This window comes from Aethalodelphis obliquidens, unplaced genomic scaffold, assembly GCF_003676395.1.
Source record: "Aethalodelphis obliquidens isolate GAN/ISIS:26980383/991018 unplaced genomic scaffold, ASM367639v1 scaffold5, whole genome shotgun sequence".
Lineage (NCBI taxonomy): Eukaryota > Metazoa > Chordata > Mammalia > Artiodactyla > Delphinidae > Aethalodelphis > Aethalodelphis obliquidens.
The window spans coordinates 39,822,174-39,846,538 of NW_020837949.1; the positions used below are offsets into that span (position 1 = coordinate 39,822,174).

At 37.1% G+C, this 24,365-nt stretch overlaps 1 protein-coding gene across 3 annotated transcripts in view; it reads right to left on the reverse strand.

Annotated features, from left to right (window-relative positions):
* Positions 1-4,097: 4,097 nt before the first annotated feature.
* Positions 4,098-24,365, reverse strand: part of GPR141 (G protein-coupled receptor 141) — a 63,486-nt gene continuing 43,218 nt past the window's right edge. The window contains exons 2-3 of one of the 3 annotated variants that reach the window (XM_027102168.1): positions 8,790-8,929; positions 4,098-6,875 (exon numbers count right to left, since the gene is read on the reverse strand). In XM_027102168.1, the coding sequence (XP_026957969.1) occupies positions 5,950-6,861 (912 nt within the window). In that variant the 5' untranslated portion in view covers positions 6,862-6,875; positions 8,790-8,929 and the 3' untranslated portion in view covers positions 4,098-5,949. Of the gene's footprint in view, positions 6,876-7,703; positions 8,021-8,789; positions 8,930-24,365 lie in introns of those variants that run through there. The other 2 variants (XM_027102170.1, XM_027102169.1) reach the window with 2 other exon arrangements.

Genomic DNA, 24,365 nt, shown 5'->3' on the forward strand with positions numbered 1-24,365 from the left:
GTTTCAGTTGTGTTTTTACCTTTCTTGAAATAATAAAGCATAATATGCTGAAATTGTTGCTTTTTTTCTTCCATCTTCAATATTAAAATGCCTACACAAAAATTCACCAATTTTAGTAAGTCTTTTTTTAAATGCACACAGATATGACGGCTGTCACATATAATCTAGCAAAAATGTTTCAAATGAAGTTAAAGACAACTAAGAGCTACTAGAACCATCTTATGGAAAAAATCAAATGAACCTTATGGCCAACCCAACACATATACATAGTGAAATGATTACTACGGTCAAGTCAGTTAATATATTCTTTCTTTACATAGTTACCATGTTTTGTTTGTGACAAGTGCACCTGAAATTTATAGTCAGCATATTTCCTTGGTTCAATACAGTATATTTTTTTTAGTTTAATTTATTTTTGGCTGCGTTGGGTCTTCATTGCTGTGCACAGGCTTTCTCTAGTTGCAGCGAGCGGGGGCTACTCTGTTGCAGTGCACGGGCTTATTGTGGTGGCTTCTTGTTGCCGAGCACAGGCTCTAGGCGCGCAGGCTTCAGTAGTTGTGGCACATGGACTCAGTAGTTGTGGCTCCGTGGGCTCTAGAACACAGGCTCAGTAGTTGTGGCGCACGGGCTTAGTTGCTCTGCAGTATGTAGAATCTTCCTGGACCAGGGCTTGAACCCGTGTACCCTGCATTGACAGGCGGATTCTTACCCACTGCACTACCAGGGAAGTCCCCAGTATAGTATAAGTATAGTCATCATCCCTGTACATTGGGTCTTTAAACTTATTCATACTCACATAACTATAAATGTGTACCCTTTGACCAACATCTCTCCAATTCCCCCACCATCCCAGCCCCTGGTAACTATCCTTCTACTCTCTACGACTATAACTTTGATTTTTTTTTTTTTAGATTCCACATACCATATATGGAATTTTATATATATATATATATATATATATATATATATATATATGATACATCTTTATCCATTCATATGTTGGTGGACACTTAGGTTGTTTCATATCTTGGCTATTGTTGAACAATGCTGAAATAAACATGGGAGTATAGATATCTCTTTGATATCTTGTTTTCAATTTCTTTAGCTTTTTTTTTTTTTGCGGTACACAGGCCTCCGGACGCGCAGGCTCAGTGGCCATGGCTCACAGGCCCAGCCGCTCTGTGGCATGTGGGATCTTCCCGAACCGAGGCACGAACCCGTGTCCCCTGCATCGGCAGGTGGACTCTCAACAACTGCACCGCCAGGGAAGCCCCTCTTTAGCTATTGACATCCAGAAATTGGATTGCTGCATAATATGATAGTTCTATTTTTAATTTTGAAGGAAACTTCATACTTTTTTCCATAGTGGATGTACCACTTTACATTCCTATCGACAGTGCATAAGGTTCTATTTTCTCCACATCCTTAACAACATTTGTTATTATTTTTTTGATGATAGCCATTCTAACAGTGTGAGTTAATATTTCATTGTGGTTTTGGTTGCATTTCCCTGATAATTAATGATGCTGAGAAGTTTTTCATGGACCTGATAGCCATTTTTATGTCTCCTTTGGAAAACTGTCTATTCAGTTCCTCTGCTCATTTTTTAATTGAATCATGGTGGGTTCTGCTATTGACCTGTGTGAGTACTTTGTATATTTTAACCCCTTATTAGATATATGATTTGCAAATATTTTCTCCATTCTGTAAGTTTTCATTTTGTTGCTGGTTTCCTTCTCCGTACAGAAGCTTTTATGTTTTGATGAAGTCTCACTTGTTTATTTTTGCTTTTGTTGCGTTTGCCTTTGGTGTCAAATCCAAAAAGCTTTGCCAAGACAACTGTCAAGGATCTTGCTCCCTATATTTTCCTCTAGGAGTTTTACAGTTTCAGATCTTGAATCTGTTTTTAATTCATTTTGTGTTGGTTTGTACATATGGTACAAGATAGGGGTCCCATCTCATTCTTTTGCATGTGATTGTCCAGTTTTCCCAGCACCATTTATTGAGGAGACTATTCTTTCCCCATTGTATATTCTTGGCACCTAGTCATAAACTAATTTATATGCATTTGTTTATTTGGGGGCTCTTTATTCTCTTCCATTGATCTATGTGTCTGTTTTTTTTGTTTGTTTGTTTTTGTTTTTTTGCGGTATGTGGACCTCTCACTGTTGTGGCCTCTCCCCCTGCGGAGCACAGGCTCCGGACGCGCAGGCTCAGAGGCCACGGCTCATGGGCCTAGCCGCTCTGCGGCACGTGGGATCCTCCCGGACTGGGGCACGAACCCACGTCCCCTGCGTTGGCAGGCGGACTCTCAACCACTGCGCCACCAGGGAAGCCCTATGTGTCTGTTTTTATGCTGACATTATGCTGTTTTGATTACTATAGCTTTTACAATATGTCTCATATTGAAGCCTCCATCAGGTACATTTTGACATTGGGGCCCAGCTCCTGTCTCTGGAAGTTCCAGTCCATGTGTGTATCCCTTCAGGAAATAGAACTTGCTCATTTTTCTGAGTTTTGTCTTGGTAAATGCCTAGCATTCTCGTTCTGTCACAGAAACAGGGCTCAGCCATGCCCAAGACCAAAATCAGGTTCCCTGGCTGATGCCTGGTTTCTGATACCTATAGATGCCCTTTGGCCTCCTGAGATTTCTCAGCATTTTTCAAGTAAATCCACCATTACCATGCCCCTTTACCATAGGGTTTTTGTTACCAACTATTTTCAAAATGTTTTAGTCAGCCCCTATTACAAGGAGAGTTTCCTTGTTCTTATCAGCCCCAATAGGTATGAGAGTCCTTGGTCTATGCCTTATCTTATTAGAGGTTAAGTGGGCAAAATCTACCAAATCTAAGAAATGGCAGTTTTACAAAGGTTCACCTCATTGTCTTCATGCTCAAGAGCTAATGACTGGAGGGGATTGGACTGCTGCTGTCCTTCAGAAGAAGTGCCATATTAACCTAGGAATGCAGTTTTAATGGCAGTCCCATTAAGAAGGATTTGGGGATTTTCAACACTTCTTGAATCATTTCAAGCAAAGCTCATTTCATTAAAAAAAAAATTGCCATTATCTGTGGGTTCAAAATCTGGTAGATATTGACCAAGAGCCAACCTGGGAGTTGTGAGGCTCAGGGAAATACCTTTGTCTTATCAAAAAGGAAAAATACATACATATTCTTTTTGTATTTTCCTAAAAGTTGCATTTATTCTTCTAATCACTACAGTAATGAAAGAAATAATTTATAATTGAATCACACTGAGGTTAAGTATTCCCAAAATATAGGAATATTTTTCCAGTCCATAATGTCATAACTGGCAATTCTCCCTTTTAAACTGACCCTGTTTGTGGTAGCTCAGTGGTTCTCAATCCTTGCAGACCCAATGCCTTATTTTTTATTGCAAATATTTGGCAACATTTTTACCATTCTAAAATAAAATTCATAGATAATACAACCCTTCCATACATGTAATGTTCTAACTGTAATATAAATGAGTAGTGAAAGAGAAAGTTATTTATAATAAAATATATGTATTTCTGTGTAAATGCTCAGACATGATCACAAAAGGAGACAAAATGAGGCAGTCTGATGTTGGCACCTATATCTAATATCAACCTGAATACTGCAACTACAAATATTGTTTACAGGTGTGTTATGTTGTTTGTTAATGTCACAGATGATATTGCCATTGACAATGTGATTTTCCAAAGGAATGAACAATTCTTTTTAAAGTTCTGAGAAAAACAGAGTAAAATCTTTCCTCAATATCTATGGTAGCTACATTTCTGGAAATTTCAGAAAATTAAAACCATACCAAGAAAATACTATGTGTTTATGAAAACTGAATAAAACCTAACTAACTGCTCTGATTATTATGAGCATATGTTTCAATTCACAAATGTCTGGAAGAACATTCAAAAACACAGCAAGACCTGATAATTTTGAATTGTGTGCAAGGCAGGGTGTCTAGCCTCTGACCCCAGCCATCAAATGCCAGTGGTACTCTCTTATAATAGTGTTATCCAAAGTGGCCTGAGAGGCCAGTGTCACCCCCACTCCTGCATGAGATTCACTTGTAAAGCAAATAGAGACAAAAAACTGGCAAATTGAAATTTTTTGTTTATTCTGTAAATATTAATGAATAAGATATTTTATATATTGCATTTCTATATTTGGGATAGTATTTCTTATAGGTCCACAAAAATAGGCCCTTTATTATAATATCTGATAATACAGAGAAAAGCATAATTGCCAGACCTCAACATAATTTAAAGTCTGGAAGAGCAATACAATCTACAAGCTAACAGATATTATGACAGTAAGATATGGATATATAAGAAGAGAAATGATGTAATTTTCATAAATAATTTTTAAATTTTTAAAATATTTTACTATAATTATTTTCTTACACATTTTATGGGTGTAACAAATTTTCTCACAACTTTTTTGGGTCTTAGAAATTTTCTTACAAATATTATGGGTCAAATGAGAAGGAAAAAACTAAGAAAAGGTGGGAAAAGAAGACAAATAAGAAATTTAAAAACTATAACTATAACTTAAAAAGAAAGAAAGATGAATAAGTGAAAGTTTAAAGCAGGAAAAAATTTGGATAAGTCATGTATGTATGTTGTTGCTTTTTCTTCCTCAAAATTAATTTATATGACTCAGCAATTTTAGTGATCATAAAACCTCCAGGGGTATTTCTTATTCATCTGATAAATTTGTGGATGCATAGAGTATAACAAATAAAGAAAAATCTTTAAATCCTGAACATTTATCTTGCTGGGGAAAGAAAAAAGTTACCTTAATTCATTCCGTTCTTCTCTTCCTACCATGAATTGCTTCAGGTTCTGAAGGCTCAAATATGAAACTGGATCAGTTCTTTGGAAAGTTTCAAGATTGTGAAACTTTGAGGGAAATAGTAGAAATATGGGCACAAGGCAAAAAAATCCATAAGCCTGTGTTTCAATTTAGCAGCCCCATCTCATAGCCTAAATTAATGGTTTTCCCATATATTTCTCAAGAGTTCTTTTTTTTTTTACAATATTGTTTTTAATTAATTGAAGACACAACTTTAAGGGTGAGAGGGAACTCTAAGATTTCAGTATAACTTTGTCTGCAAGGGAAATCTAAATTGTGGCCCAGGATATCTAGAAATCCTCCAAAAAACAGAAAGGGGGAAAATTAAATCACTTCCCTTGGGAACTCATTTTAATGCCTAGCAGCATATTGGTCAGGAATATTGTCTAAGTTACAGTTTCACCATTTTTTAGATATACTCAGTAAGCTTTTAAATGATTTTTGGAGATATTGAGGGAGTTGATCCCATGTCCTTAAACCAAACCTTTCAAAGGACAAATCTAGAAAATTATTATAGCAGAAGGCCACAAAGAGATCTGTTTCTCTTGATGTCTAGATAAGTGACTTCCCACCAAAGTTATGGTAATCTAAAAAAGTTTTTTACTACTCTCTCCCCTTTTTGTGAGGGTGTGAGTTGAATAGTCATCTCATCTGGTTAGCCAAATAGAGTTTGTGTCTTTGAAATGACCATGATCAGGATTAATTTACCTAAGGTTAAGTGGAATGAAAAGAACTAGAGGGCTGAGTCCAATCCAAAGCCTAAGAAAAGACCATGTTTCAAACTGAGGAAACTAAAATAAGCTAGTAAAACTCAGAAACCATTAAACCATGGTACCTGGATGGGCCAAGTAGATATTTTATATTGGAAAATAATGCAGTATTGCAACACCAGGTAAATTGAACATTACTAGTCTTTGTATATGTATCATTCAGAGATGGTAGGAATTAAATAAGGGCTGAAATGAAGGCTCTGACATTTTATAGTCCTTTTATTTGGCTGTATTAAGGCATGGTTTTAATCAAGTAATGAAATAACTATTCCTGTTTCCACTCTCAATATTAAGGAAGTAATTCTGAATACTATACTTTGTGGTTAACGGCACAAAAGGCAATTCCATAGGTCAATTATCTTTTGCTTAAACCAACGGCTTCCCCCAAGAACAAAGAGCAGCAAATCAAAGCAGCTAATCGCTGTTAGACTCAAGAAGATTTCATTATAAAATGCAACATTGTCATTACAGTCACTTGAATGTGCCACAGTGTACAAGTAATAGATCCTAAAGAACTGGTAGGGAAGGAAGCAAATAAGAATGACGCCTATAAAAAGCAGGTTTTTCAACTGGGCCCAGAACTCCTGATGGGATAGTAAGGAGTGGTGTAGCTTCCGCACCATCAACACAATGATGATGCTCTGGAGGACAAAGAGAATCACTGCAATAACTATGACGATAATGGTTATCAAATAGTTGATGACTTGCACATATGCATAAACAAGTTCTTTCTGGAATTTAAAACAGTGGTATTTGTCATAACCCTCATGAATTCCATACTGAGAAACAACCAGGGGCACCACAATGATAATCACAAGTAGCCACAGGGCAGTACTGGCAGCCACAGCATGCAGTTTTCTGTAGAATTCCACTTTGTCCTTGTGCTTGAAGAAGATGAGGTACCTGATGGCTAGGATCACAACGTAGAACAGGAATGTGAGGTACATGTGGATGTGCAGCATGGCGCTCACAAATTTGCAGAAGGGCAACCCAAATGTCCAAGTGTGCTCGATGAGGTAGGTCAGGCGAAAAGGCACTGTCAGGAGAAAAACACTGTGGACCACCACCAGGTTGATGACTGCTGTGGTGGTCACAGACCGGGTGTTCATTTTCACCAGCAGGAACAAAATGGAGATGATGCCCACCAGCCCTCCAAAGAGCACTATGAAGTAGAGCCTGGTTAAATGGGGTGACCTTATAGGGTTATTGCAGGAGGAACTATTGTGGTCAGCCATACTTCAGGAGTCACCTGGAAGAGATAAAGCACCAGTATAACTAACCAACTTCCAGAATTTTGTTCATATTTTGTTCACATTGCACTGGCAATGTGACTTTGTCATTTATCTGTTTACATGACGTAAGCTTTATGTGCCTTAAGAATGAAGATTATTGTCATATGCATTTCTGTGTACTCTACACTGAAAGCACAGTTAAGTCATTGATTCTTGACCTTTAATGGTTAAAGACCTCATCAAGAGGTCTGTATATCTACACAGTAAAAACTATTTGCATAAAACTGATTGCAGACCATTTGAAGCTGATACATGGACACTATTACTGTAGCAACCACTGGGGGAAAACAAATCTTAAGATGGACAGAAAGATGAGTGGGTGCATTAAATACGTGGAATATTTTTTTCTTTTATGTATCATTATAATTCTCTAATTCCTTCCAGCTCATCAGCAAATGATCCAAGAATATTTATGCTTAATTCCTTTAGGATGCTGATGAGTTTGGCTAAAAAACGGGCTAAATGAAGGCAGCAGCAAACAATAGGAGGGTATATCTGAGTTTCTCATCACAGTTATATTATCATCTAAAAGTGAGACCTTGGCTAAGTTTTTATCATGGGCCCCACTAAGAATATAGCATGTCTCCTAATTCTCCCATTCCCCCACCTTTAAATTCATAAAAGAACCACTATCATTTTTCCTCTGGACTCCTGAAAGATTCTTTCCCTATACAGTCTTGGGCCCTTCTAATTATTATCCACATTCTAATTTATTATTTACTAATTAATAAATATAGTAAATAATAAAGACGTATTAATCTAAATACTTATTAATCTTTACTTACTCTAATCAGGACACCTCACTTTCTTATTTAAATTCCTTCAATGGCCTCCCATTTCTTCTAAGGTAAAACTCAAAATTCTTGCATGTTTAGAATGTTCTGAGTTGTGGCAAAATCTGATCCCTTGAGACCAGATTCAAGAAATAATCTAGAGATGAAATTGACAGGATTTGACATGAGTTGTATATTGGGAAATGAAGGGAGAGGAAGTGTCTCAGTGACTCTCAGATTTCTTACTTGAACAACGAGGTGATAAGAGGTCTGTTTACTGATACCAGGGAAACTGAGGCTCAAATTTAAGGAAGAGCAGTAGTTGAATTATGCACTTCATAATTATGCACTTTGTAACATGTTTGCAATTATTCATTTTTTTAACATCTCTTCATACAATCAAACTTACCTAGCAATAAAAATGAACCAACTACTGATAAAATACTGATGAATTGAAAAAGCATTATACTAAATCATGTATTCTCAATAGGGTAATATTGCCCCCAAGGGGGCAAACATTTGTTCTGGAGGTGTGAAAAATCTTACTTTTACTGTATAAAATACAGATATACATATAGTACATAAACAGACAAACAGTATATCTGTGGCATTAAAATTTCATAAGAGGGAGAGAGATAATTAGGGAAATAGGTCTAAAAAGGCTCTTTAGAAGGGCAATAAAGTTGAGAACACTATACTAAATAAAAGATGCCAGCCACAAAAGACTACATGCTGAATGATTTCTTTTTCTAAACAATCACAACTAATGTGACAGATCAGTGTAGTTTAGGGCCCAGGTTGCAGGGGAAGGGATTAACTTCAAAGGGGCATGGGGTAATTTATGGGATGATGGGATGTTTTATATTGTGTTGGTTACAATTGTAGTTATTTGTCAAAGCTCATTGAATTGTACACTTAAAATTGGTGAATTTTCTTGCATAGAACTTATACCTCAATAAGACTAATTAAAAAATAATAATAACCTGGCCCCAGAGAGCCTCTACTTTCCTGGGTATGGAATAGAATTTCCTTGCAGCCGACCTTAAAACTTGCCTCATGTTATACTGGTTCTGTGTGATGTGTAATCTCTGTACTTGCCTTTTATTTTTCTCTGTAGAAAAGTAGTTCCATCAGGTAAATGTGAAATTATACTGTGTTCATATCTGATTCAAGGATGAACGTGCCACCATAAGTTCTGCTCATCATTTTTTCAGCTATTTACCTAGAAGGACCAGCTTCTAAAAGAAGAAAATATGATCAGTTGCATATCATCTTTCTCAAGTCCTCCTTCCTTATCACCAACTGCCATGGTCTCTCTCTTTCAGATAGAAGAAGCTCATGTTAAATCTCTTCTATGTACCAGGTACTACATGAGATGCTTGCCTGAACATAGTCTCATTTGACCCTCAAAGCAGTCCTGTGTATTGTACATGTATCACTATACTGATTTTCAAATGAAGAAACTGAGCCCCAGTCTGGATATCATTTGCCAAGTTTTCCAAAGTCTCTCTCTCTCTCTCTCTCTCTCTCTCTCTCTCTCTCTCTCTCACACACACACACACACACTCATTATTGTAAGTCATGGAGAAGCACGTGTGCACGTGTGCATCTCCTAAGCCCAAGCTTCTAAATCTTAACATAAGAAGGGGGGAGGCCATGAAGAAATTTGGTTCTACTCACATAGCTGTATGCCAGTATATCTTAAAAGCTGCTTTTCCTTCTTTTTTTTTTTGGCCGTGCCATGTGGCATGTGGGATCCCAGTTTCCCCAACCAGGGATCAAACCTGCGCCCCCTGCACTGGAATCACTGGACCACCAGGGAAGTCCCTGTTCTTCCTTCCTTTTGGATTTCTTATTTACTTATTCCCTTTACTTAGTTTACAGCAGATCCCATAAGTTAGCTCATTCAACATCCATTCTAACCTTTTCTGGTCTGCCAGAAAATTTCTGTACAGATTTTTTGCAGTTATAGTGGTTGTATGTGAACTAGTTTCTGCCAGTTTGTTGCACTACTGCAAAACTTGGAGGCAAAGTGAAGGATATCAATGTGTAGAGAGTTTAGATCATTTGGCAAGACAGTAATGGAAATGTCTGGTTGCTCTGGGACAGCAATGGCACAGGTCTCCAGAGCTATACATCATGAATTTCAGGAAGCAATAGTTAGTGATGTTTCTGCTATTAATCACATGGTAGTATTGAATATTTTTCTCTACATGGAGCATGTCTTTGTAGCAGCCAAGCCTGGTTCCCAGACATTCCATGATATTCTGTAAACTGTTACCTTCTAATAAACACCTTCTGCTTAAACCAGCTAAAGTGGGTTCTGTTGTCTGCAACTAACAACCCTAATATACCCGGTTAATTCCTATGATCTTTTAAGAATCAACTGAGGCATCATTTCTCCCAGGAAGCCTTTCCTAATATGCATTCTCAATTCAGATTGGATGTCATTCCTCTTTTGTCCCATGGAATACACCAACCATGCTTACCTCTATTATGGCACTTATCACACAGACCATAATTCAGTTCTGCCTTCCAAACAAGACTGAGCAAGGAAAAATCCAGTTTTCCTTTGTATTCATAGAATCTAATGAAGTTATTTAAATTAATGTAAATATTATCATTGAAAACTAACATACTTATAGTAGAGTGCCCTAATATGAGTATACAGTTCAATGAATTTTAACATAATAAACATACCCTCACTGAAGGTAATCACTATCCTGACAACTAAAACCACATAGTAGGTTTGTCTACTTTGAATTTTATATAAACTCAGTGTCGTTTTTTTGTGTGTATCTAGTTTAATTCACTCAACAATATGCTTTAAGATTCATTCATGTGTATGGTTTTATCTTATTTAGTATATTGTGTCATTGTATGACTATTTCACCATTTATCCAATCTATTGTTGATGGACAGTAGTGTTATTTCCACTTACAGGGCTATTATAAATAACGCTATAAACCATAAGCAAAACAAAAAGACAACCCACAGAATGGGAGAAAATATTTGTAAACAATGTGACCCACAAGGGATTAATCTCCAAAATATACAAACAGCTCATGCAATATCAAAAAGACAAACAACACAATCAAAAAATGGGCAGAAGATCTAAATAGACATTTCTCCAAAGGAGACATACAGTTGGGCAAAAAGCACATGAAAAGATGCTCAGCATCGCTAATTATTAGAGAAATGCAAATCAAAGCTACAATGAGCTATCACCTCACACCAGTCAGAATGTCCATCATGAAAAAGTCTACAATCATACTAAATACTGGAGAGGGTGTGGAGAAAAGGGAACCCTCCTACACTGTTGGTGGGAATGTAAATTGGTACAGCCACTATGGAGAACAATATGGAGGTTCTTTAAAAAACTAAAAGTAGGGGCTTCCCTGGTGGTCAGTGGTTGAGAATCTGCCTGCCAATGCAGTGGACACGGGTTCGAGCCCTGGTCTGGGAAGATCCCACATGCCACGGAGCAACTAAGCCCGTGCGCCACAGCTACTGAGCCTGTGCGTCTGGAGCCTGTGCTCTGCAACAAGAGAAGGCCGCGACGGTGAGAGACCCGTGCACCGCGATGAAGAGTGGCCCCCACTTGCCGCAACTAGAGAAAGCCCTCGCACGGAAACGAAGACCCAATACAGCCAAAAATACATAAATAAATAAATTTATTTATTTTAAAAAACCCTAAAAATAGAACTACCATACGACCCAGCAATCCCACTCCTGGGCATAGATCCAGAAAAAACCATACTTCAAAAAGACACATGCACCCCAATGTTCTTTGCAGCACTATTTACAATAGCCAAGACATGGAAGTAACCTAAATGTTCATCGACAGATGAATGGATAAAGAAGATGTGGTACATATATACAATGGAATATTACTCAGCCATAAAAAAGAGTGAATTAATGCCATTTGCAGCAACATGGATGGACCTAGAGATTATCATACTAAGTCAAGTAAGTCAGACAGAGAAAGACAAATGTCATATGATTTCACTTATATGCGAAATCTAGAAAACAAACTTATTTATAAAACAGAAACAGACTCACAGACTTAGAAAACAAACTTATGGTTACCAAAGGGGAAAGGATAAATTAGAAGTTTGGGATTAACATATACACACTACTATATAAAGAATAGATAATCAACAAAGACCTACTCTGTAGCACAGGGATTTCTACTCAATACTCTGTAATAACCTATATGGGAAAAGAATCTGAAAAAAGAGTAACTATATGTATATGTATAACTAAATCACTTTGCTGTGCACCCAAAACTAACACACCATTGTAAATCAACTATACTCCAATATAAAATAAAAATGAAAAAAAATAATGCTACTCTGAACATTCTTTTTTTTAAAATTAATTAATTAATTTATTTATCTTTGGCTGCATTCGGTCTTTGTTGCTGTGCTCGGGCTTTCTCTAGTTGTGGCAAGTGGAGGATACTCTTTGATGTGGTGTGCAGGCTTCTCACTGTGGTGGCTTCTCTTGTTGCAGAGCCTGGGCTCTAGGTGCCTGGGCTTCAGTAGTTGCAGCACGTGGGCTCAGTAGTTGTAGCTCTCAGGCTTTAGAGCACAGCCTCAGTAGTTGTGGCACACGGGCTTAGTTGCTCCTCGGCATGTGGGATTTTCCCGGCCCAGGGTTTGAACCCATGTCCCCTGCACTGGCAGGCGGATTCTTAACCACTGCGCCACCAGAGAAGCCCTGAACATTCTTATAAATATCTTTTGTGAAAATAAGCATTTCTGTTGGGAATTTACGTAAATGTGAAATTGATGGATTGTTTGGTATGTATATGTTCAGTTTCAGTGAAAACCGCAGTTTCTGAAATAAATTCCCACTAAGAGTAGATGAGAGTTTCAGTTGTTCCACAACCTCGAGAACATTCAGAATTTTCTGTCCTTTTTGTTTTTGCCATTGTAGTTGATATAGTTGTATTGCATTGTGCTTTTAATCTGCATTTACCTAATGAATAGTAAATATGAGCACATTCATAGGTATCTGTTGGACACTTGCATATCCTGTTTTGTGAAGTGCCTTTTGAAAGTCTTTCACATTTCTATTTGGTTGTCTGCCTTTTTCTTATTGATCAGTAGTAGTTCTTTATGTAGCCTAGATATTACTCCTTTGTTGGAGATATGTATTGTAAATATCTTCTTCCACTTTCCTTTCATTCCTTAATTGTTATCTTTTGATGAACAGAGCATCTAATTTTTGGTATTACCAATTTGTCAAATTTTCCTTCAGTCAGCACTTCCATGTTCTTTTAAGGAATCTGCCTACTCAAAAGTATTAAAGATAGTATACTGTTTTCTTCTATTTAACTTCTTTTTTTAATCTTTAGATATACAATTCATCTAGAATTGATTTTTTTTAATATAAAGTAAGGTAGGAGACCATGATTATTTTTTCCCATATAGATAAGCAATTGACATGGAATTGGAAATACCATCCTCACCCACACTAAACTGTGTCATAAATCAGGTGACCACATATGAGTCAATTTAGCCCATTTTTAGGTCTCCAGTATGTTCCACTGGTTTATTAATCTATACATGTGCGAATACCACACTGTCTAAATCACTGTTGCAGTATAGTAAGTTTTCATAGCAGGTAGTGCAATTTTTTTAGCTTTCTTTTCCTTAAGATCACCTGAGCTATACTTGACCTTCTGCATTTCCATATAAGTTCTGGAATCTGCTTTAAAAAAGTCTAGTGTTTTTAATGGATTTTCATTAAAATTGTAGATACCGATAACTTCAGACAGATAGTAATAGCTTTTCAATATGTCTTCTAATCACTGAACGTAATACATCCCTCATGTTCTTTTTTTTCTAATTTTTTAATTATATTTTTTTGAATTTTATTTTTTCATTCAGCAGGTTCTTATTAGTTATCCATTTTATACATATTAGTGTATATATGTCAACCCCAATCTCCCAGTTCATCCCACCACCACCCCACTGCCATTTTCCCCCCTTGGTGTCCATACACTTGTTCTCTACATCTGTGTCTCAGTTTCTGCCCTGCAAACCAGTTCATCTGTACCATTTTTCTAGGTTCCACATATATGCATTAATACACGATATTTGTTTTTCTCTTTCTGACTTACTTCACTCTGTATGACAGTCTCTAGATCCATCCACGTCTCTGCAAATGATCCAATTTCGTTCCTTTTTATGGCTGAGTAATATTCCATTGTATATATGTACCACATCTTCTTTATCCATTCGTCTGTCAATGGGCATTTAGGTTGCTTCCATGACCTGGCTATTGTAAATAGTGGCTGTATCAGTTTACATTCCCACCAACAGTGCAAGAGGGTTCTCTTTTCTCCACACCCTCTCTAGCATTTGTTGTTTGTAGATTTTCTGATGATGCCCATTCTAACTGGTATGAGGTGATAACTCATTGTAGTTTTGATTTGCATTTCTCTAATAATTAGGAATGTTGAGCAGCTTTTCATGTGCTTCTTGGTCGTCTGTATGTCTTCTTTGGAGAAATGTCTATTTAGGTCATCTGCCCGTTTTGGATTGGGTTGTTTGTTTGTTTTACTATTGAGCTGCATGAGCTGTTTATATATTTTGGAGACTAATCCTTTGTCCATTGATTTGTTTGCAAATATTTTCTCCCATTCTGAGGGTTGTCCTTTCGTCTTGTTTATATGGTTTCCTTTGCTGTGCAAAAGCTTTTAAGTTTCATTAGGTCCCATTTGTTTATTTTTGTTTTTATTTCCATTACTCTAGAAGGTGGATCAAAAAAGATCTTGCTGTGATTTATGTCACAGAGTGTTCTTCCTGTGTTTTCCTCTAACAGTTTTATGGTGTCCAGTCTTACATTTAGGTCTCGAATCCATTTTGAGTTTATTTTTGTGTATGGTGTTAGGGAATGTTGTAATTTCATTTTTTTACATGTAGCTGTCGAGTTTTCCCAGCACCACTTATTGAAGAGACTGTCTTTTCTCCATTGTATATCCTTGCCTCCTTTGTCATAGATTGGTTGACCATAGGTGTGTGGGTTTATCTCTGGGCTTTCTATCCTGTTCCATTGATCTATATTTCTGATGGTCTCCTTTCCTCGGCAGAAGCTTTTTAGTGTAATATAATCACACTTGTCTGTTTTTGCTTTTGTTGCCTATGCTTTTGATGTCACATCCAAGAATTCATTTCCAAGACCAATGTCAAGAGGTTTTTCCCCTATGTTTTCTTCTAGGAGTTTTGTGGTTTAAGCTTTACAATTAAGTCTTTAATCCATTTTGAGTTAACTTTTGTGTGTAGTATAAGATGAGACTCCAATTTCATTCTTTTCCCTCCAGTTTTCCCAAGACCATTTATTAAAGAGACTACCCTTTCCTCATTGTGTATCCTTGTCAAAGATCAGTTGACATATATGCATGGGTTTATTTCTAGGTTCTCTATTCTGTTCCATTGGTCTATGTGTCTGTTTATATGCCAGTGCCATACAATTTGCTTTGTAATACTTTGTAATGTATTTTGTATTACAGCTTTTTATGATAGCTTTGTAATATGTTTTGAAATCAGAAAATGTGATGGCACCAGCTTTGTTCTTCTTGCTCAAAATTACTTGGGTACTCAGAGTCTTTTGTTGTTCCACATGAGTTTTAGGATTTTTTTCTCTTTCTGTAAAAAATGTCATTGAGATTTTGACAGGGATTATATTAAATCTGCAGATCACTTATGCCAGTATGGATTACTATGAGTAGTAATTATAACAATATTAATTCTTTCAGTCTATGAATGCAGAGTATTTCCACTTATTTCTGTGTCTTAATTTCTTTCATCAGTGTTTTATAGTTTTCAGTGTACAAGTCTTTTACCTCCTTGGTTAAGTTTATTCCTGAGTGTTTTATTCTATTTTATTCTCCTATTGTTAATGGGTTTGTTTCCTTAACTTCTGTTTCAGATAGTTTATTGTTAGCTTATAGAAATGCAACTGATTTTTGTATGTTGATTTTGTATAGTGCAAGTTTAATGAATTCATTGATTAGTTCTAACAGGTTTTTTTGTAGAGTCTTTAAGGTTTTCTACATATTAGATAACATTATCTGCAAATAGACATAATTTTACTTCTTTCTTTCCAATTTGGATGATTTTTATTTCTTTTTCTTGCTCTTTTTACTTCTTTTTAATTGCTGTTTTAATTTCTTTTTCATTTCAGTACCGTGGTGAATAGAAACAGCAAGAATGGGCATCCTTGCCTTGTTCCAGATCTTATAGGAAAAGATTTCAGTATTTCACCATTGATTCTGATGTTAACTATGGATTTTTCACATATGGCATTTATTGTGTTGAGGTAAGTTCCCTCTACACATAATTTTTTGAGAGCTTTTATCATGAAATGGTGTTGAATTTTATCAAATGCCTTTTCTGCATCTATTTACATGATTGTGTGACTTCTATCATTCATTCTGTTAATGAGGTGTATCACATTGATTGGTTTATGTATATTGAACCATTCTTGCATACAGGGATAAATTTCACTTGGTCATGATGTTTGATTTTCTTTAATGTGCCATTGAATTTGATTTATTAATATTTTGTCAAGGATTTTTGCATACATGTTCATCAGGGTTATTGTGCAGACTCCCAGATGGTCTGCCTTAAATCCCAGCTGCTGCATTCTGCCGTATCTTTTGGCTAAGCTGTGCTGTGCACTCTCTCAGCCTGCCTGCAGGGGGCACACTCTCACTCACATCACTCCCAAGGAAACCATCTCCACTGTGGCCTAGGTAACACAATGAGAAAAGAGAGGTTAAAAGGCTCTTTCTTCCTAGAGGGTGTTCCTTGTTTAAAAACTCTCTTCCTCTTTGCCTCCTTCTACATGGCACTTTCTCTTTTTTGTTCTCTTGAAGACTGCTCCATTTCACACAATTGTCCTCCTCCACCAGGATGGCTCATCAGCTTTTGAAAGCCAAACAGAACTAGAATGGAGCCTAGAGGAAGAAGACAATGAAGCAGTAAAGGCTTTTGAGAGTCATAGGTAGTAAAGGAGATCAGATAGGGATTTGGGCCCAATTTCTTGGGGGGGGGGGGGGGCGGGGAATGTGTGTCCAAGAAGTATTCCTCTGCATGTGGGATATGACTCCAGTGATTAATAGAAAATTTTAATTAGTTGGCATAAAAATTTTATTTCTCCTCTCCTTCATTCTTTCTCAGAGAAGCACTTAATTCTCCTACATAAATGACTTGCTTGTAGCCGTGACTGTGTATGTCCACACTATCAGTCACTTTCCCACCTGTGTAGGGACATTGTGAGCAATGTCATATTTTTCTTACTGTCAAATTTCTTTATACAGTGGTTTACTTCAGTGACAATAGCAACATCAGTTCAACCAAAGTAAACGGATTTGTTTGAAACTAGATGGTTAAATGTTTCCTAACCTATTACTTTATGTGTTAGAGTTGGACACCCACAAAGAATAGGGGATAGCTCAAGTTTTTACACAAAATTGGAATTTCAAAGCTTAAAAATCTTGGAAAGAAATGCCTTCATTTCAAAAACTTTGAACCACACAAAAATAGTAAATGCCATTCAGAAATGCTTCCAATGCATCACTGTAGAATAATAGCTTGCTAATGAGAACAGTCCTACCCTGGAAGAACCGAGAGGATGTCTGAGAGAAGCAGTAAGCTGTGTGACAGACGGGCCTGGGAGACAAACACCGCAGGCAGGACCTGGGGACCTGAAACAATTGAGCCACCACCCACAGTCATAGCGCTCAAGGGCAAGCTCAGTTGAGGGCTTTGACATGTGTTATATATAGAACTTGACAAGTGAGGTTCAGTAAACACTTGCAGATAATATATACTCTCTTATTAAACGAGAAGTTCTCTTTCTCCTCCTGGATGTCAAGTTTAGATGCTATGTGTTTGGATTTTTTAATATTCAGGCTCAGGTTTGGAAATTTGCCCTGTGCTTTGGGACAGACATTTTGAAGAGGAAAAAGCCTGAAATTAGAAGACACCTGGATCAAATGTTTGAGACACACTAGTTATTATTATTTAAAGACTCCACCTCACACTCAATTTTTGTAGAAAAAAATAATGTGAGCACTAGCCCAATATTTACTGCATGGTAAGTGGCCAGTATATCTGTAGTGATTGAATGAGTTAGTGAAAGAAAAAGAGAGAAATCAAGAAAAAGGGGGATGGAAAGATAGAGAAGGGAGAGGAAAAAAGAAAAGAATAAGAAGGAGGAAGAGGGGGAGAAGAAGAAGGAAGAAGAGGAAGACAGGCTCTAAGGTTCCCAGCCAGCCGTGCTGTCATCACTTGCAGGCCTTGAGCTGACTAATATCTTCCTGGCATCGAAGTCTTTCTACCTGGAAATAATACAAATATATTTATTTACTCACTTGATTGTCTACTATAATATGAACTTTTTGCAAAAGAGTGCAGCTGACCTCTGTAAGACCTGAAAGTAAGGGCTATAGTTTCTGCTTCCAGGGAGATGATCCATTATGAATACAAGGAGCCAGGGAATTTTTTGTTTTATTTATTTATTTATTTTAAATTTTATTTTATTTTTTTTATACAGGTTCTTATTAGTCATCAATTTTATACACATCAGTGTATACATGTCAATCCCAATAGTCCAATTCATCCCACCACCCCACCACCCCCCGCCGCTTTCCCCACTTCGTGTCCATACGTTTGTTCTCTACATCTGTGTCTCACTTTCTGCACTGCAAACCAGTTCATCTGTACCATTTTTCTAGGTTCCACATAAATGCGTTAATGTACGATATTTCTTTTTCTCTTTCTGACTTACTTCACTCTGTATGACAGTCTCTAGATCCATCCACGTCTCTGCAAATGACCCAACTTCGTTCCTTTTTATGGCTGAGTAATATTCCATTGTATACATGTACCACATCTTCTTTATCCATTCGTCTGTCAATGGACATTTAGGTTGCTTCCATGACCTAGCTATTGTAAATAGTGCTGCAATGAACATTGGGGTGCATGTGTCTTTTTGAATTATGGTTTTTTCTGGGTATATGCCCAGTAGTGGGATTGCTGGGTCATATGTTAATTCTATTTTTAGTTTTTTAAGGAACCTCCATACTGTTCTCCATACTGGCTGTATCAATTTACATTCCCACCAGCAGTGCAAGAGGGTTCCCTTTTCTCCACACCCTCTTCAGCATTTGTTGTTTGTAGATTTTCTGATGATGCCCATTCTAACTGGTGTGAGGTGATACCTCATTGTAGTTTTGACTTGCATTTCTCTAATAATTAGGGATGTTGAGCAGCTTTTCATGTGCTTCTTGGCCATCTGTATGTCTTCTTTGGAGAAATGCCTATTTAGGTCTTCTGCCCATTTTTGGATTGGGTTGTTTGTTTCTTTAATATTGAGCTGCATGAGCTGTTTATATATTTTGCAGATTAATCCTTTGTCTGATGATTCATTTGCAAATATTTTCTCCCATTCTGAAGGTTGTCTTCTCGTCTTGTTTATGGTTTCCTTTGCTGTGAAAAAGCTTTTAAGTTTCATTAGGTCCCATTTGTTTATTTTTGTTTTTATTTCCATTACCCTAGGAGGTGGATCAAAAAATAGCTTGCTGTGATTAATGTCAAAGAGTGTTCTTCCTATGTTTTCCTCTAACAGTTTTATAGTGTCGGGCCTTACATTTAGGTCTCGAATCCATTTTGAGTTTATTTTTGTGTATGGTGTTAGGGAGTGTTCTAATTTCATTCTTTTACATGTGGCTGTCGAGTTTTCCCAGCACCACTTATTGAAGAGACTGTCTTTTCTCCATTGTATATCCTTGCCTCCTTTGTCATAGATTAGTTGACCATAGGTGTGTGGGTTTATCTCTGGGCTTTCTATCTTGTTCCATTGATCTATGTTTCTGTTTTTGTGCCAGTACCATATTGTCTTGATTACTGGAGCTTTAGAGTATAGTTTGAAGTCTGAGAGTCTGATTCCTCCACCTCCGTTTTTTTCCCTCAAGACTGCTTTGGCTCTTCAGGGTCTTCTGTGTCTCCATACAAATTTTAACATTTTTTGTTCTAATTCTGTAAAACATGCCATTGGTAATTTGATAGGGATTGCACTGAATCTGTAGATTGCTTTGGGTAGTATAGTCATTTTCACAATATTGATTCTTCCAATCCAAGAACATGGTATATCTCTCCATCTGGTGGTATCATCTTTAATTTCTTTCTTCAGTGTCTTATACTTTTCTGCATACAGGTCTTTTGTCTCCCTAGGTAGGTTTATTCCTAGGTATTTTATTCTTTCTGTTGCAATGGTAAATGGGAGTGTTTCCTCAATTTCTCTTTCAGATTTTTCATCATTAGTGTATAGGAATGCAGAAGATTTCTGTGCATTAATTTTGTATCCTGCTACTTTACCAAATTCATTGATTAGCTCTAGTAGTTTTCTGGTGGCATCTTTAGGATTCTCTATGTATAGTAACATGTCATCTGCAAACAGTGCCAGTTTTACTTCTTCTTTTCCAATTTGTATTTCTTTTATTTCCTTTTCTTCCCTGATTGCCATGGCTAGGACTTCCGAAACTAAGTTGAATAATACTGGTGAGAGTGGACATCCTTGTCTTGTTCCTGTTCTTAGAGGAAATGCTTTCAGTTTTTCACCATTGAGAATGATGTTTGCTGTGGGTTTGTCATATATGACCTTTATTATGTTGAGGTAGGTTCCCTCTATGCCCACTTTCTGGAGAGTTTTTATCATAAATGGGTGTTGAATTTCATCAAAAACTTTTTCTGCATCTGTTGAGATGATCATATGGTTTTTATTCTTCAATTTGTTAATATGGTGTATCACATTGATTGATTTGTGTATACTGAAGAACCCTTGCATCCCTGGGATAAATCCCACTTGATCATGGTGTATGATCCTTTTAATGTGTTGTTGGATTCTGTTTGCTAGTATTTTGTTGAGGATTTTTGCATCTATATTCATGAGAGATATTGGTCTGTAATTTTCCTTATTTGTAGTATCTTTGTCTGGTTTTGGTATCAGGATGATGGTGGCCTCATAGAATGAGTTTGGGAGTGTTCCTTCCTCTGCAGTTTTTTTGAAGAGTTTGAGACGGGTAGGTGTTAGCTCTTCTCTAAATATGTGATAGAATTCACCTGTGAAGGCATCTGGTCCTGGACTTTTGTTTGTTGGAAGATTTTTAATCACAGTTTCAATTTCATTACTTGTGATTGGTCTTTTCATATTTTCTATTTCTTCCTGGTTCAGCCTTGGAACGTTATACCTTTCTAAGAATTTATCAATTTCTTCCAGGTTGTCCATTTTATTGGCATAGAGTTGCTTATAGTAGTCTCTTAGGATGCTTTGTATTTCTGCCGTGTCTGTTGTAACTTCTCCTTTTTCATTTCTAATTTTATTGATTTGAGTCCTCTCCCTCTTTTCCTTGGTGAGTCTGGCTAATGGTTTATCCATTTTGTTTATCTTCTCAAAGAACCAGCTTTCAGTTTTATTGATCTTTGTTATTGCTTTCTTTGCTTCTATTTCATTTATTTCTGCTCTGATCTTTGTGACTTCTTTCCTTCTGCTAATTTTGGGTTTTATTTGTTCTTCTTTCTCTAGTTCCTTTAGGTGTAAGGTTAGATTGTTCACTTGAGATTTTTCTTGTTTTTTGAGGTAGGCTTGTATAGTTATAAACTTGCCTCTTAGAACTGCTTTTGCTGAATCCCAAAGGTTTTGGATCATCGTGTTTTCATTGTCATTTGTTTCTAGGTATTTTTTGATATCTGTGATTTCTTCAGTGATCTCTTGGTTATTTAGTAATGTATTGTTTAGCCTCCACGTGTTTGTGTTTTTTACGTTTTTTTCCCTGTAATTCATTTCTAATCTCATAGCGTTTTGGTCAGAAAAGATGCTTGATATGAGTTCAATTTTCTTAAATTTACTAAGGCTTGATTTGTGACCCAAGATGTGATCTATCCTGGAGAATGTTCTGTGCGCCCTTGAGAAGAATGTGTAATCTGCTGTTTTTGAATGGAATGTCCTATAAATATCAATTAAATCTATCTGGTCTATTGTGTCATTTAAAGCTTCTGTTTCCTTATTTATTTTCATTTTAGATGATCTGTCCATTGGTGTAAGTGAGGTGTTAAAGTCCCCCACTGTTTTTGTGTTACTGTCGATTTCTTCTTTTATAGCTGTTAGCAGTTGCCTTATGTATTGAGGTGCTCCTATGTTGGGTGCATATATATTTATAATTGTTACATCTTCTTCTTGGATTGATCCCTTGATCATTATGTAGTGTCCTTCCTTGTCTCTTGTAACATTCTTTATTTTAATGTCTATTTTATCTGATATGAGTATTGCTACTCCAGCTTTCTTTTGATTTCCATTTGCACGGAATATCTTTTTCCATCCCCTCACTTTCAGTCTTAATGTGTCCCTAGGTCTGAAGTGGGTCTCTTGTAGACAGCATATATATGGGTTTTGTTTTTGTATCCATTAAGCAAGTCTGTGTCTTTTGGTTGGAGCACTTAATCCATTCTCGTTTAAGGTAATTATTGTTATGTGTGTTCCTATGACATTTTCTTAATTGTTTTCGGCTTGTTTTTGTAAGTCCTTTTCTTCTCTTGTGTTTCCCACTTAGAGAAGTTCCTTTAGCATTTGTTGTAGAGCTGGTTTGGTAGTGCTGAATTCTCTTAGCTTTTGCTTGTCTGTAAAGCTTTTGATTTCTCTGTCGAATCTGAATGAGATCCTGCCGGGTAGAGTAATGTTCGTCATAGGTTCTTCGCTTTCATCACTTTAAGTATATCATGCCACTCCCTTCTGGCTTGTAGTGTTTCTGCTGAGAAAGCAGCTCTTAACCTTATGGGAGTTCCCTTGTATGTAATTTGTTGTTTTTCCCTTACTGCTTTCAATAACTTTTCTTTGTCTTTAAATTTTACCAGTTTGATTACTGTGTGTCTCAGCGTGTTTCTCCTTGGGTTTATCCTGTATGTGACTCTCTGCGCTTCCTGTACTTGGATGGCTATTTCCTTTCCCATATTAGGGAAGTTTTCGACTATAGTCTCTTCAAATATTTTGTCAAGTCCTTTCTTTCTTCTCCTTCTGGGACCCCTATAATGCAAATGTTGTGCATTTAATGTTGTCCCAGAGGTCTCTTAGGCTGTCTTCATTTCTTTTCATTCTTTTTTCTTTATTCTGTTCCACAGCAGTGAATTCCACCATTCTGTCTTCCAGGTCACTTATCCTTTCTTCTCCCTCAGTTATTCTGCTATTGATTCCTTCTAGTGTAGTTTTCATTTCAGTTATTGTATTGTTCATCTCTGTTTCTTTGTTTTTAATTCTTCTAGATCTTTGTTAAACATTTCTTGCATCTTCTTGATCTTTGCCTCCATTCTTTTTCTGAGGTCCTGGATCATCTTCACTATCATTATTCTGAATTCTTTTTCTGGAAGGTTGCCTATCTCCACTTCATTTAGTTGTTTTTCTGGGGTTTTATCTTGTTCCTTCATCTGGTACAGAGCCCTCTGCCTTTTCATCTTGTCTGTCTTTCTGTGAATGTGGTTTTTTTTGCACAGGAACAGGAACTTGCTTCTGCTGTCTGCTCTCTGGTGGATGAGGCTATCTAAGAGTCTTGTGCGCAGGGAATTTTTTATAAACAGCATCTATAGTATTTATTGCTGATGTTACTTAGATATGTCACCCAAATATCTTACTGTGTTTCCCCTTCCCAAAATATTATACCCTATTCATTCCCTTCTGCACACTCCTGAGGTCGAAACTCAAATTCCTTTTCTTTCAGGAGCCCTCTCTGGCCCCCTTATACATTCTCAGCTGCTTTCTCAAAATGCTTCACCTAAGTGTCTCATTCCTTCTTTCATTGCTTCATTAATTCCCATTTTAATTTTTTATTTTAGTCATTGTGTATCTGGTTTTAATGTTGAATTTCTTTCAGAACTAACATGAGTGTTTTTTTTATAGTAGGCATGAATTTTTAACTGAATGTGTGAAATAATGGTTAAAAACCACCTTGACCTTATTAAACATATCCCTGAAAGGGCTGCGTTTGGATCTAATTCAGTAACTGATGTCACGATTTTAGAATAAACTGTGGGCCCAGGGCACCCTCTCCTAAGGAGCAGGGCTGCCTCCCCGGCTCTCTGTGAGCCACCGTGCCTTGGGCAGCGAGCTCTTCTTTATCTCTGTCCTTGACCCCTGAAGCACAGCAAGAAGCCTGGCCTCAAACTCCAGTTTCCCTCTGCCTTCTCTCATTCTCCTACTTTTGGGGAATTCCCTGGTAGTCCAGGGGTTAGGACTCTGAGATTTCATTGCTGAGGGCCCAGGTCCCGGGTTCAATCCCTGGTCGGGGAACTAAGATCCCTCAAGCTCCCACAAGCCAAGTGGCAAAGAACAAACAAACAAACAACCACGCTTCCTTGGTTCCTTTTAGTGAAAAGAATGAAGTCTGACGCTTACCACACCACACACCGTACACACCATATAAGCCATTTGTAATCTGACCCCAACTTATATTTCAAAGCATACTTTTTGTCATGACCGCTCTTTGCTCACCCCACCCTCAGCTGATGCTCTAGACCTACAGGCCTTCTTGCTATTCCTGGAATGTTTTTTTTTTCATACCTACAAGTTGTTTCTTCTCTCTATAGACCCCAAATGTACAGTTTGACACAG